This window comes from Odontesthes bonariensis, chromosome 8 (assembly GCF_027942865.1).
Source record: "Odontesthes bonariensis isolate fOdoBon6 chromosome 8, fOdoBon6.hap1, whole genome shotgun sequence".
NCBI classification, from domain to species: Eukaryota; Metazoa; Chordata; class Actinopteri; order Atheriniformes; family Atherinopsidae; genus Odontesthes; species Odontesthes bonariensis.
This window is the reverse complement of record NC_134513.1, coordinates 37270508-37283892: the sequence shown is the minus strand read 5'-3', so window position 1 is coordinate 37283892 and position 13385 is coordinate 37270508. Positions and strand designations below refer to the sequence as shown.

General features: G+C 46.3%; 1 protein-coding gene across 8 annotated transcripts in view; it reads left to right on the top strand.

The window, feature by feature from the left end:
* LOC142385656 (filamin-C-like) overlaps positions 1-13385 on the top strand; it is a 76477-nt gene that overhangs the window by 29758 nt on the left and 33334 nt on the right. For 5 of the 8 annotated variants that reach the window (XM_075472366.1, XM_075472360.1, XM_075472362.1 and 2 more), the window contains exons 8-14: positions 5823-5945; positions 8014-8151; positions 9475-9601; positions 9847-9983; positions 10361-10554; positions 10640-10753; positions 10852-10995. In XM_075472366.1, coding sequence (XP_075328481.1) covers positions 5823-5945; positions 8014-8151; positions 9475-9601; positions 9847-9983; positions 10361-10554; positions 10640-10753; positions 10852-10995 — 977 coding nt within the window. The remainder of the gene's footprint in view (positions 1-5822; positions 5946-8013; positions 8152-9474; positions 9602-9846; positions 9984-10360; positions 10555-10639; positions 10754-10851; positions 10996-13385) is intronic. The other 3 variants (XM_075472363.1, XM_075472365.1, XM_075472367.1) reach the window with 1 other exon arrangement.

Sequence of the window (13385 nt, the reverse complement as noted above, 5' to 3'; positions counted from 1 at the left end):
CTGTCCTGATATAGTCATCATCACATAGTGGAGCAGGACTTTGGATTTGACTCTTCTGCCGCTGAACTCTGCGGCAAGTTCCAAACTTTCTTTCAGCAGAAAGTGGACGACATTCACCTGCAGCTCCGTCAGACAGGCGCTCCATGTCCTCCTACCTTTCACCTGAAGGACTGCAACTCAACCTCTTCTGCCCAGCCACATCAGTGCTCCCTCTCCTCATTTTCACCACTCAGTAACAACCAGGTCATGGACTTTGTGTCAAAAGCTAAAACCACCTCTAGCAAACTGGACCCCATGCCCACGGCACTGGTAAAGGCCTGCCTACCCACGCTTTGCCCTACCATGACTGACATCATTAATACCTCCCTTACATCTGGTGTGGTGCCCTCCAGTTTTAAAACGGCTGTGGTCATTCCCACCCTCAAAAAACCCAGCCTGGACCCTGATGACCCTGGAAATTACCGCCCTATCTCCAACCTACCCTTCCTCAGCAAGATTCTGGAAAGAGCAGTGGCTGCCCAACTACAAGACCACATGTCCCACCATGAACTCTATGAACCCCTCCAATCTGGCTTTCGACCTCACCACAGCACGGAGACGGCGCTCATTAAGATCATGAACGACCTCCTCATAGCTGCAGACAATGGCCTCATCAGCCTTCTCATCCTCCTAGACCTGTCTGCAGCTTTTGACACAGTCTCCCACACCATCCTGCTGCACCGTCTCCATGATCACTTAGGCCTCTCTGACTCCGCCCTCTCCTGGTTTCACTCCTACCTCTCCACTAGGACGCAATACATCGCTATCAAGGACTCCAACTCGACCCCAGCTCCAGTCAACCACGGCGTGCCCCAAGGCTCAGTGCTTGGCCCCCTGCTGTTCACCATCTATATGCTCCCTCTCGGCCAGATCATCCGCCAACATGGGCTCAGTTTTCATTGCTATGCTGACGACACCCAGCTCTATATTAGCACTACACCATCTGCCCATCTCCCTCCCCTATCACTAGTTCACTGTTTGAGAGACATTAAGACTTGGATGGCCACCAACCTACTCAAACTGAACAACAACAAGACAGAGCTCATGGTGGTGGCCTCTCCATCTCAGTCCAAGGAAGTTGGGGATGTCCTACTGAATGTTGATGGCTGTACCATCAGGCCCTCCCAAGAAGTACGCAACTTGGGTGTTATCCTGGACTGTAACCTCTCACTCCAAGCTCACATCAGTAGCACCACCAAATCCGCCTTCTTCCATCTCAAAAACATCTGCAGACTCCGGCCCTCACTGTCAGACCCAGTTGCAGAGAATCTGATCCATGCCTTCATCACCTCCCGTCTGGACTACTGTAATGGTGTCCTCTATGGTCTTCCAAACAAAGCACTGGACAGACTACAGCGTGTCCAAAACTCGGCTGGCAGGATCCTCACCAACACAAAGCGGTGGCAACACATTACCCCCACACTGAAACACCTTCACTGGCTCCCAGTGAAGTCACGCATCACCTACAAAATCCTACTCCTCACATACAAATCCCTCCACACTCTTGCTCCCCAGTACCTCTCCGATCTCATCGAGCAACACTCCCAACCAAGGTCCCTGAGGTCCTCTGGCAAGAACCAGCTCATCACTCCCCGCTCCAGACTACGGACCTTTGGAGACCGAGCCTTCTGTGTTGCTGCCCCCACCCTTTGGAACAGTCTACCTCTCCATATCCGCCAAGCTCCCACACTGGAAACGTTCAAAAAGCACATCAAATCCCACTTATTCACTGAGGCCTATGGTGCTTAATCACTTTGGCCCCATCCCCATTTCTACCCCCTCCCCTCCTCTTCCTCTATTCCCTTGCCCCATCTCCTTTTTGTAAAGCGACCTTGGGTTACTTGAAAGGCGCTATATAAAACCAAGTCATTATTATTACTATTATTATTCTGTTCTGACTGATGCGTGACTTGAACTGAGGATTTGACCAATGTGTGACGTAGGCCTTTAGTCTTGATCTGGGATCTGGGTTGGTACTTTGGTCTCTGTTGGATCTCTTCTAGAAGACTTTACTTGACCCCGGACTTCCTGTCTTTCTTCATTTTGAACTTGATTCAGGACGGGTGTTTCCCCAGGATAATTTTTTCATAAACGCTCATAGTCATGCTGATGATACACAGCTTTATACCTGGTGACACTCGCCCTATAGATGACCTTTTAAACTGATTCTTTAACAACAACTAATTCTTTACAGCTTAACCGGGACAAAACAGAAATACTGGTTATCGATCCGGAGGCACACAGAGAGGAACTGTACTGAAGACACTTTGCATCACCCCTCAGACGGAGTTATTTTTGATCCAGATGTAAATTAGTCTTTATGGGCCTCGTCTCTGGAACAGCCTTCCTGAGGACCCGAGGGCCTGAGGGCCTGAAGACCTGCGGGCCTGAAGACCTGAGGACCTGAGGACCTGAGGGCCTGAGGAACTGAGGACCTGAAGACCTGAGGACCTGAGGACCTGAAGGCCTGAGGGCCTGAGGACCTGAGGGCCTGAGGAACTGAGGACCTGAAGACCTGAGGACCTGAGGGCCTGAGGGCCTGAGGACCTGAGGGCCTGAGGGCCTGAGGACCTGAAGGCCTGAGGGCCTGAGGACCTGAGGACCTGAGGACCTGAGGGCCTGAGGACCTGAAGGCCTGAGGACCTGAGGGCCTGAGGGCCTGAGGGCCTGAAGACCTGAGGGCCTGAGGACCTGAAGGCCTGAGGACATGAGGACCTGAGGACCTGAGGGCCTGAAGACCTGAGGGCCTGAGGACCTGAAGGCCTGAGGACCTGAGGGCCTGAGGGCCTGAAGACCTGAGGGCCTGAGGACCTGAAGGCCTGAGGACCTGAGGGCCTGAGGGCCTGAAGACCTGAGGGCCTGAGGACCTGAAGGCCTGATGACCTGAGGACCTGAGGGCCTGAGGGCCTGAAGGCCTGAGAGCCTGATTTTCTTTGATTTTCTATATTTCCTTTACATTTTCTCACACACGATGGTGAGCGCCATCATGGACTTGACATGACTCATGGGTATTGTTCAGGATAACCTTCAGTGTAGATTTGCCTTTATCTCACATAAGATGCGAGTTTCTTAATATTCTGATCTGTAGGGGTGCTAAGATTAGCTGACACAAACTGGAACCCAATGTTGATGTTAAAGATGTAATTACGTTGGTATGTTGAAGCGTTAGCTGATGGACGGAGGGTTTGATGTTTCTGTCAGAGTAAAACATCAGAGTGTGTCCACACCATGAATACCAACGTCCAATGACCCTGGACGACCAACTGTCGTTCTCGCCAAACATCGCATCAGTGACCCGTTCCTGCCGATTCCTCCTCTACAACATCCGGAGGATTCGCCCCTTCCTCACCGACAAGGCAGCGCAGGTGCTCATCCAGGCTCTTGTCATCTCCCGCCTGGACTATTGCAACTCCCTCCTTGCTGGCGCCCCGGCTTCTGCCATCAGACCTCTGGAGCTGGTTCAGAAAGCTGCTGCTCGTCTGGTGTTCAACCTCCCCAAGTTCTCCCACACCACTCCCCTTCTCCGCTCTCTACACTGGCTCCCTGTAGCCGCTCGCATCCAGTTTAAGACTCTGGTGCTGGCCTACAGGGCAGTGGAAGGAACAGCTCCTTCATATCTCCAGGCTATGGTCAAGCCACACCCCCGCCCGACCACTTCGCTCTGCGGCCACCAGGCGCCTGGCTGCCCCGTCACTCAGGGGTCCCTGCGCACGATCGACACGGTGACGGCTTTTCTCTGTTCTGGCACCCCGATGGTGGAACGATCTCCCGACTGATATCAGGACAGCTGAGTCGCTGCCCATCTTTCGCCGCAGGCTGAAAACCCACCTCTTCAGGAAACACTACCCTGATCCGCCCTCTTAGGACATCACCTGCTCCGTCCTAGTTCCTTACGCACTTATTGTTTCCTCCACCTCTGGCACCCTCTATATTTTCATTACCCCCTACCCGAACCAGGGTTTGAATCCCATTCCTGCTTTTCTTACCTCTTTTATTTCTTCCCCTACCCGAACCAGGGTTTGCATCAGAGTTCGCGTTAACCGACAATTGTCCGTCATTGACGGATTTTTTTCAGCTATGACGGAAAAATTTGAAGGCCGTCCGTCATTTTGACGGATTTGACCATTACCATTACCAATAATAAAAAAAATAACAATAAAACACACAATTGAAATCATAGGCAAGTTATGACATTTTTCTTACTCTACATAAGTTTCATTGCCGTCACCAACTTTCAATCTGAGCCGCAAGCTTTGGTGTTCAGTGGGCCGATACATTGTAGCCAGCTGCGCGAGGGTGTTCTGATAGCCGCCCGTCTGTAACTTTGACAGATGATGAATCATAAAAGTAGCCTACCGGTAACCTCACACCCGACCTGGTGGTGGCGAGCTCGTGCATATTAATTAGCAATTTATTAGCGATTGATTAGCTGTCATCACGTTCAGAGGCTCTTGCCGGCTTCTTATCGTTTCATTGGGAGACATGTTTCCCGACTTCAGAGCTTTGGCTGAAGTGGCGCTGGTCATTCCAGTCTCCAGCGTCGCAGCTGAGCGTGGGTTCAGCCTTCAGAATAAAATTAAAACCTCAATGAGAAGTCGTCTGTCGGAGGCAAGGACGCAAAATTTAATGACAATCGCCTCGGCAGCAGTCTCAATTGATGCGTTCGATTACACACAAGCGAGCTCCCTATTCAAATCAATGCGGGCCAGAAGGAAGGTTTGAGCTACAACAGGTCAATTGCAGATTACCACTGCAACCATTCTAAGTGGACTGTTCATATTTCACTTCAATTGTTCTAAGTGGACTGTTCGTATTTTCACTACAATTTTCTTCGTTCGACTACGTTATAAAATAACATGTTCATATGCCCAACAGCCGCAATGTTTTTAGCAGCGAAAAAAACGAGTTCACAAGTGACCGAATGTCAATCTCTGAAGAAATGCATAAATAAAAAAAAATATTAGATAATACACGCTTGTTCTGTGAATTATTTTTTAAATGAAAATAAGTCAATAAAACACGAGTTATTATAAGCATTAGGATATAGCCTGTATATTAGCCTACCATTTAAAAGCCTGTATATTACCATTTAAAATAAAATGACGGATAATAATGGACAATGACGGAATTTTTACGACCCTGTCCGTCAAAATGACGGACAGTGAAAAAGTCTAGCGCAGCCACTGGTTTGCATCCCCACCCCGCTGTGACTCGTGTGCAGTTGGTGAGAGGCTGAGGTACCTGACTTATCGCACTTACTCTAGCACTAGTTTTGCTCTTAGCTGTTTGGTTTTGGAAGGAAATGCACTTATGATTTCTTGTGACCTGAAGTTCTTTTGCCTACCGATGTTGAATGCACTTATTGTAAGTCGCTTTGGTTAAAAGCGTCTGCAAAATGACCGTAATGTAATGTAATGTAAAGTAATACACCAGCAGTGTGTGTTCAAACAGCATTTCACTGGACGCCATCAGATCTGCTACCATTGTTTCCTGCAAGAGGAAAACACCAACAGATCAAATCTAACATCTGAAAATCATCTGGCTTGTTTTCATTTACAGTGGAAAATAAATGTCTGTTTGAAAATACTTTATCTCTGAACACCCCGACGAAGGCTGACTTCATATTGATTTTACTGAAACTGTTCTTTCTTTGAACAGGGGTCGCTTTAGGACTAAAGTTTTGTGCTTTCAGGTTTGGTGGTGCTGCCATCTGCTGGTCTGGAGGTCTCTGTCCCCACCCTGCCTGTTTACAAATGTATCACCACTGTTGTTCCCTCCTTCAGTTCCACAGAGCGCCCCTCCCCCTGGGTCTCCGGTGCAGGTTGTACCTCAGACCACATGCACCCCACCCTCAGACAAGACAAGGAGAGCCCCCCCTCCAACACCTCCCAAACCCAGGCGACCAAGTTAGTACAGGCCAGGGATGGGGGTGTGACTGGAGCCTGCCTGCGCTAGCCTGGTCCTTTCCGGCTCAACTTGAAACCACTTCTGCCGCGACCCCTCTGGATGGGTCTTCACAGCATGTGCCGGCACCGCTTGGTCCTGAGCAGCTTTTTCTTTTTCTACAGAATCTGTGTGAATGTGGATGTGTTGAGTCCTCTCTGGATGACATCAGGAACTGCTTCTCAAATCACTTCGAACTGGGTTTGTTCTGGTATCCTGGGACAGGATCTCAAGAATGTTTCTATTCTGTTAACACATTTTTAGCTCAGGTCAGCAACAATAAACACAACAATACTCATACAGTGAACACAAAATGAACAAAAGATTTATATATATACATGTAGGTATAAAAAAGACTTGTAAAACAACATAGAAATAAGACACCAAAACCTCAGAAAATGGAATCACCACAGTCCTCACAGGCTAAATGGGAGCAGAATGGTTAAAAAAATGTTTAAGATTAGCTTATTATTTTGATTTTCCACTGTAGTTTTCAGTGTTACTGTTGGAATGTACCAGTACTGCCCAGCCGGGGGGACCGCAGCCATCCGCAGAACCAATTGTGAATCTTTTATGACTAGTTCATTGATAAGATTAGCATTTATTAATCTAACAAATGAATGGAAATGAATCAACTGCTGTTAGCATTATTAGCATTAGCATTTCTGGACGGTTATGATGCAATAAGTGAAAGTTATTTTCATTCATATGAGGAAGCCATCCACTCATGGTCAAAAGGCTAACAGCTTGAGCAGTGAGGTCACATGACAGGGTCTGAGGAATGATGTCACTTGAACAGAGTGAGAAGTGATCTGTCATTGGACAGATGTGACTGCAGGGAGGGGCTTCAGATTTAGAGCTGAAGCACAGCAGAGAGGGAGGGGGAGTGGCCTGTAATATGAATTTGTTTAAATTTTCACCTTCTTTGTCAGAGTTACCAAGTTCTTCTTTATTCGTTCATTCAAATAGTAGAGACACAATCTCTGACCAGGTAAAGGTGTCAGAACAGTGATGCTCACTTCAGTTATCATCATCAAGTCCAGTCCTTGTACCTGAGCATCTTCAGGAATGTGTTTTTTCTTTGTTAAGCCACTTAACTCTGAGCTATGAAGCATTCAGGCAGGAAAAAGGCTCCTAACTCAAGGGATGAACCAGAGTTGTGTCCTCATAGAACAGACAAACTACTTTTGACAATGTATGAAGAAGTGAGGGGCAGAGTATGGAAGCATTATTGCCCATAGTAAGAGTCATCCATAGGGGATTGTTTGTGTGTTTGTGTCACTTCCTGGCAGCTCGATGCAAATCGCTGAAATCATCTGGAGCAGCAGCAGTAGCTTTATTTTGTCTCAGACATTCAAGTTATCAATTACACTGATTTATGCAGCACATCTGGAGCTACGTGACTGATCAATCCTCTGGAAAAAGCTGGTGGAAAGATGCTCAGAAACCTGACCCGACCCAATGTGTTCATAGGAAAAACAGAAAACTGATCATTGGATCCATCCTGTAATTTAGACAGAAAGACAGCAAAATGAACACATAACATCATGTCACACACTGACTGTACATATCCACCAATCATCTTCATGTTGAGGCTCAACATCGCCATCATCACCATTAATGTGTGGCTCATTTCCTCCTGCAGCTAACTCTCATTTTCAAGCTTCCTGCTCTGAAAACGGATGTTTCTAACTTTTCTCCCGTGACTTCATATGCTCTGATCTTTAAAAGGACACGTGGTGTTTATCTGTTAGCAGAACATGCAGCTCTGAACTCTTTATCGTCTTCATCTTTGCTGCTTTTTTCTTTCAGCCTCCTCAAACTGCTTCTTTATCATCAGCTGACTAACAGAAACTCCTGCAGCTCTGCGTGTGTTTGTCATAAAACCAGCTTTCTGAGCGTTACACTGTTCTGTTCGACCTTCAGGGTCAGTCCATTCTGTGAGCTGAGAAAACATTTGTGTGAGTCGTTGGTTTCAGTGTGACTTTAAAGTGGTTTTCCAGTCCTAATGTCTCCGTCTCCTTCTGACAGCCTGTAACCCCAACACCTGCCGAGCGTCAGGCCGAGGTCTGCAGCAGAAAGGCCTGAGAGTGAAGGAGGTGGCCGATTTTAAAGTGTACACTAAAGGAGCTGGCAGCGGAGAGCTCAAAGTCTCCGTGAAGGGACCAAGTAAGACAACAAGACTCTGTGGATCCCCTCAGGTAGATTTTTTTTTCAGATAATAAGCAACCAGACGTCAGGAACAGAGTTCAAAGTTCAGAGAGAGCTCCAGGCTTCAATAAAAACACAATTTCAACCCTCAGGCTTAAATCACTGCAACAAAAAAACAATAAGTAGATTCCCATTAAACAAATGAATAAATAAATGGAAGTAAATATGTGTCCAGTTTGCACATAGCAGCTGGGACAGAGCTGTTTCTGTAACGGAAGAAGCTGAAACTCCCCATGAAAGGGGTGGTTTCATCGTTTAAGATGGAGCTGGTCGTCCTCTGCACCTGTCTGCTGTACAGACTCCAGGTCAAGCTGGGATTTACCAACCAGTTTGTTTCTGTCCCTCAAAGACAGGTTAGCGTACCGCCACATCAAGGACGAAGATCAAACCAACTCAATAAGAGATCTATGCAGGAGTGTCAGAATGCTCCTGTTGGTGTGGAAGACGGACAGATTCTGCAGACAAAACAAACTTTTCTTATGCTAACCATGTATTTTGAGCATCTACCCCAAACCACGTAGATCTGTCTGTCGTATGAAAGTCAGACTACAGTTTTATGTCTCCAATAAGAAAAAAACATTTTAGTTTCCAGCCCTGCACCTCATGAGATGGCATCTTCAATGTGATAATAAATTCATGTGCATGGCTGTGCATGAGCAGGGCTCACACAGCTTTATTTTATGACAGTGGTGTTAAAGACTCCACCTGATTCAGAAGTGTTAATTAAGTAGGTCACTTCATTCTTTGGGGTATATTTAAGGGAATATTTGTCCTTAAAAACATTCTTATCCATCCGATAATCAGTTAAAATATTCAATATAGTCACCAAAAAATTAACTTTGCCAAAAAGCAGTTTTCTACTTGAAAACATGAGACATTCCCAAATGTTCTTTATATGTTTTTACATGGATAGACAAATGAAGAGATCTCTGGGTTTCAGGGTTTTAAGCACTTTAAGTTTCGGGCTACAGCGGTGCTACAGCCGGGGGTTGAAACCACCACAGATCAGTGCTTATGTGTGCATATTAGTTTGGCTTTGGTCAAGTCCCATACATCCATTTTCTATACCATCCTTGTAAAAAGCATCATGCTCATCAGCCAATCAGCAGGTTTTTCTGGCACAATACTTCCTCTTACTTAATGTAAGCTAAAATCCTTTTATTACTTTGTTTAGAATCTGTACTCTTGGTGTTTGTTTTTCAGATTTTACACTAAAAAGTATTTTTATGCCTTTGTTCATTCATCTGTTCATGGGGGATTATATTTGGTTTTATTTCCCAGAAGGCCTGGAGGAGCCAGTGAAGGTGCTTGAGATGGAAAATGGAGAGTATGAATGTAATTATTACCCCATCATGATGGGAAAATACATCATAGGCATCACCTGGGGTGGACACAGCATCCCCCGCAGGTGAGATGGATGCAGATATTTCATTATTCAGGAACTGTGTGTTACTTGTTGTGTCCCAGAGCTGCGTGTCACTTTGTGTTAAATCGCACATTTCACACATTTGTCCCATTTGACCAATTATGCCCTTAAGTAACTATAGTGGTCCCAGGATGGAACCCTGAGGGTCTCCGGAGATTGGATTTTGTATAAATATTACTGGAATAATGATGAAAACTTCACTTGCTGTGTGTGTCATGTGTTTTCAGCCCCTTTGAGGTGCATATTGGTGAAGAGGCAGGGCCTCAGAAGGTGAGGGCCTGGGGTCCAGGTCTGGAGACCGGCATGGTGGGGAAGAGCGCCGACTTTGTGGTGGAGGCCATCGGCACAGAAGTGGGAACTCTTGGTACGTTACGACACACAATGATTCTGCTCTTGCTCAGGAACTTGGATGGTTCAGTCAGAGGTGGACTTTACCTGCGATTCTTCAAGTCATCTCTTACCCACGCTGACCTGTAACATACAGGACTGTGCCGAAGTCCTGAGACTCGGGGGTCCAGCTTAGGCTTGCTCCCTTGTCCTTTACACACTGAAACTCCTCCATGATTCCTTGAATGCTTTAATGATATTCTGCTCTGCAGAGGGATAAATATGCAAATCCCTTCCAATCTTTCTCTGAGGAACATTGTTTTAAACACATTTGTGGACAAACTGGAGATCCTCTGAACATCTCTGCTCCTCACAGACACAGTTTGAGGTAACATCAATGTTTTTTATGTGCAGGTTTCTCTATCGAGGGTCCGTCTCAGGCTAAGATCGAGTGTGATGACAAGGGTGACGGATCGTGTGATGTCCGATACTGGCCGACTGAACCAGGCGACTACGCTGTCCACGTCATCTGTGATGACGAGGACATCAAGGACAGTCCCTTCATGGCTCACATCCTCCCTGCTGCCAATGACGTCTTCCCAGAGAAGGTCTGAACAGAGTGTCACTGGGTTTAACCCTTTCTTAGATGCTGTATTGTTCAATATGATGTGTTGAATGTTCACTGCTCCTCAGGTGAAATGTCACGGTCCCGGTTTGGAGCCTCTGGGCCTCATTGTCAACAAACCGGCTGATTTCACTATCGACACCCAAGGAGTCGGCAGTGGAGAGCTGAAGCTCTACGCTCAGGTGAGAATTTAAAGTTGGGAATGTTCTTCAGTCTTCTAAAAACATGGTGTAAATGTGTCCTTTACCGTAATGTGTGAATTCTGTGTTTGTGCTCTCAGGACGCCGACGGTTTCCCCATCGACATACAGATCACAGATAACGGAGACAGCACCTACTTCTGTGTTTACATCCCCACAAAACCCATCAAACACACCATCATCATCATCTGGGGCGAAGTCAACGTCCCCAACAGCCCCTTCAGGGTATGAAAGATTCACACACTTGTACATTTAAATCACTGAAACAGACCTCTGCCTCACACATCAGAGCAGCTTTAAATGCTAAACGCCTGTGGTGCCATTTATCCATCAGGACTGCTTTATGTGCAATGAGCTTGTCAGTTAACTGTTTCAGATAGAACTGATGCCACTGAGGTGTTCCTAACTCTTAAATGTAATGAAACTGCTGTGAGCTGCTGTATACAGAAAAAGACCTGAAGCAGCGTCTGTAACAGAAAATAAGATTCAACAGCAGAAGAACAAATCAGCGACGATTCATGTCAAATCACACAGTCCCTTTTTTACCCCCAGAAAATTATATAAGTGTCTCGATTCGTATTGAATCGAATCGAATCGAATCGTATAGTTGGCTGAATATCGTGTATCGTATCGTGAGATTAGTGTATCGCTACAGCCCTAGTTGGGACGGTGAGAGGAGAGGGTATTTTACATGTTCCAAAAGCAGCTGAATGATATCAAAGAGAGCGAGATGAGCACAACTCAAGGGGTACCAGAAGGCACCAAAACAGATGTTCAGGACAGCTACAAATAACTTGGGGTCCCACAGGCAACCACAAAGTGGCTGCCAGGAAGTCAGCAACAACCATGCACTGTACCTGCAAAGTGTAAGGCAGGTCCCGAAGAGTCAGCTGAATGGGAAGAACAAAGTCTGAGTCATCAACACGTATGCCATGTCAGTCATCAGATAACCCGGTGACACAATAACCTGGACAATGGAGGAGATGCAAGCCACTGATATCTAGACAAGAAAATGCACAGGGGCCAGTGAGCATCAGAGTCACTATCCAGGATGAAACAACAACGATCAGGAATACATCAGGAGGATGGACCCCAGTGATGCACTGCTAGGAGAGCGTCTCAGGCAGCTGAAACCCAGCGGAGGGGGTGAGGAACAGGAGGAACCTTTGTGAAAGGACAAACCTCTGTCCAGCATGTACCATTGGCAGATTGAAGAAGTGGCTCATATCGAGAAGTCCTATCAGTGGCTAGAAAAATCTGGTCTGTAAGACTAATTATGGCAGCTCAAGAACAGGCTCTGAGAGGCCAGGGTCTACCACACCGGACAGGACCCCAGGTGCAGGCTGAACAAAGAGGCCTCTGAGACAGTCCGCCCCAACGTAGCAGGGTGGAAGACGCAGGCAGGTACGGCACACATGGAACACTATAACCAAGTGGGGGGAATAGTGTACACGAACATCTATGCAGAGTATTGGTTGGAAGTACCAAAGTCAAGAGTCAAGGTGGTGGAGGATGACAGAGCTAAGATCCTGCGGGACTCCCAGATCCAGACTGATAAACAGGTGATGGCGAACCAACTGGACACTGTCGAGGTCGAAGCGAAGGCAGCAGTGGTACCAGTGATGATTGTAGCACTCGGAGCTGTGACCGTCAACCCGTGAGAGTGGCATCAACAGACCCCAGAAACAACATCAGAGATCTCTGTGTCTGTCAAGAACAACAAAGTTCTCAGAAGAACCTCTGGTAGAGGACCCAAGCTTGGAAGGGTGACTGGCCACGAATAAGGAGTTATGTCGACAATTAACTTGAGTAACTAGTGCCTGAGTGTTGTGGTGAAAAACTGGTGACTGTGGGGAAAAGCTTGTGAGACCCTTGGTTTAAAGGACACAGTTTAGAGACCAATAGAACTATGTCATCAATGTAGAAAATCACTGACAATCCTGCAGTCGAGTGTAAATGCCGAATGAAAGCGGACCTATGATAGAGCCTTGAGATACTCCATGCTTTGGAGTGTCGCAGACGTCTATAAAGGAACACTTCTTTTCAGCAGTGGTTCCCATTAACATGAGAGCGACCATAAATAAAGGGAAAAGGAGAAGGTAATCCAAAGATGAAGAAAGCTCCAGAAAAAATATGAAATCAAACTTGTACTGGAACTGTTTGGTCACCAGCTGCTTCCAACATTAGGATCAACTTTTACTCACAATGGGCCTCATGCAAGAACCGTTCATACGCACAGATTTGTTCTTAAATCGTCCGTACGAGTGATTTAAGAGAATTTGCGCATTCACCAATCTTTTTGTATTTTACGTTTTCTTTCAGGTACGAACAGAATTTACGAGTGATCCAGACCTGTCGTAGGAGTTTCGTAAAATAGTCCGCTGTTATTCAAATCAAGTTTGCTTGACTAATGGATTGTGTATTTAATTACTTTGAAGAAAACATAAATAAATATACATTATACCCCATAATGATGCTGAAATTATTCTGTTTGACTTCAATTGTGCACTAATTGAAGGTTCATTTGAATTTGTATATAACAAGGTCAATGGGAAGAGTAACCAGCGGCTGTCTTGCTACTTTTGGATACCTTAGTGCGTCAGGCTCTTGAAGAG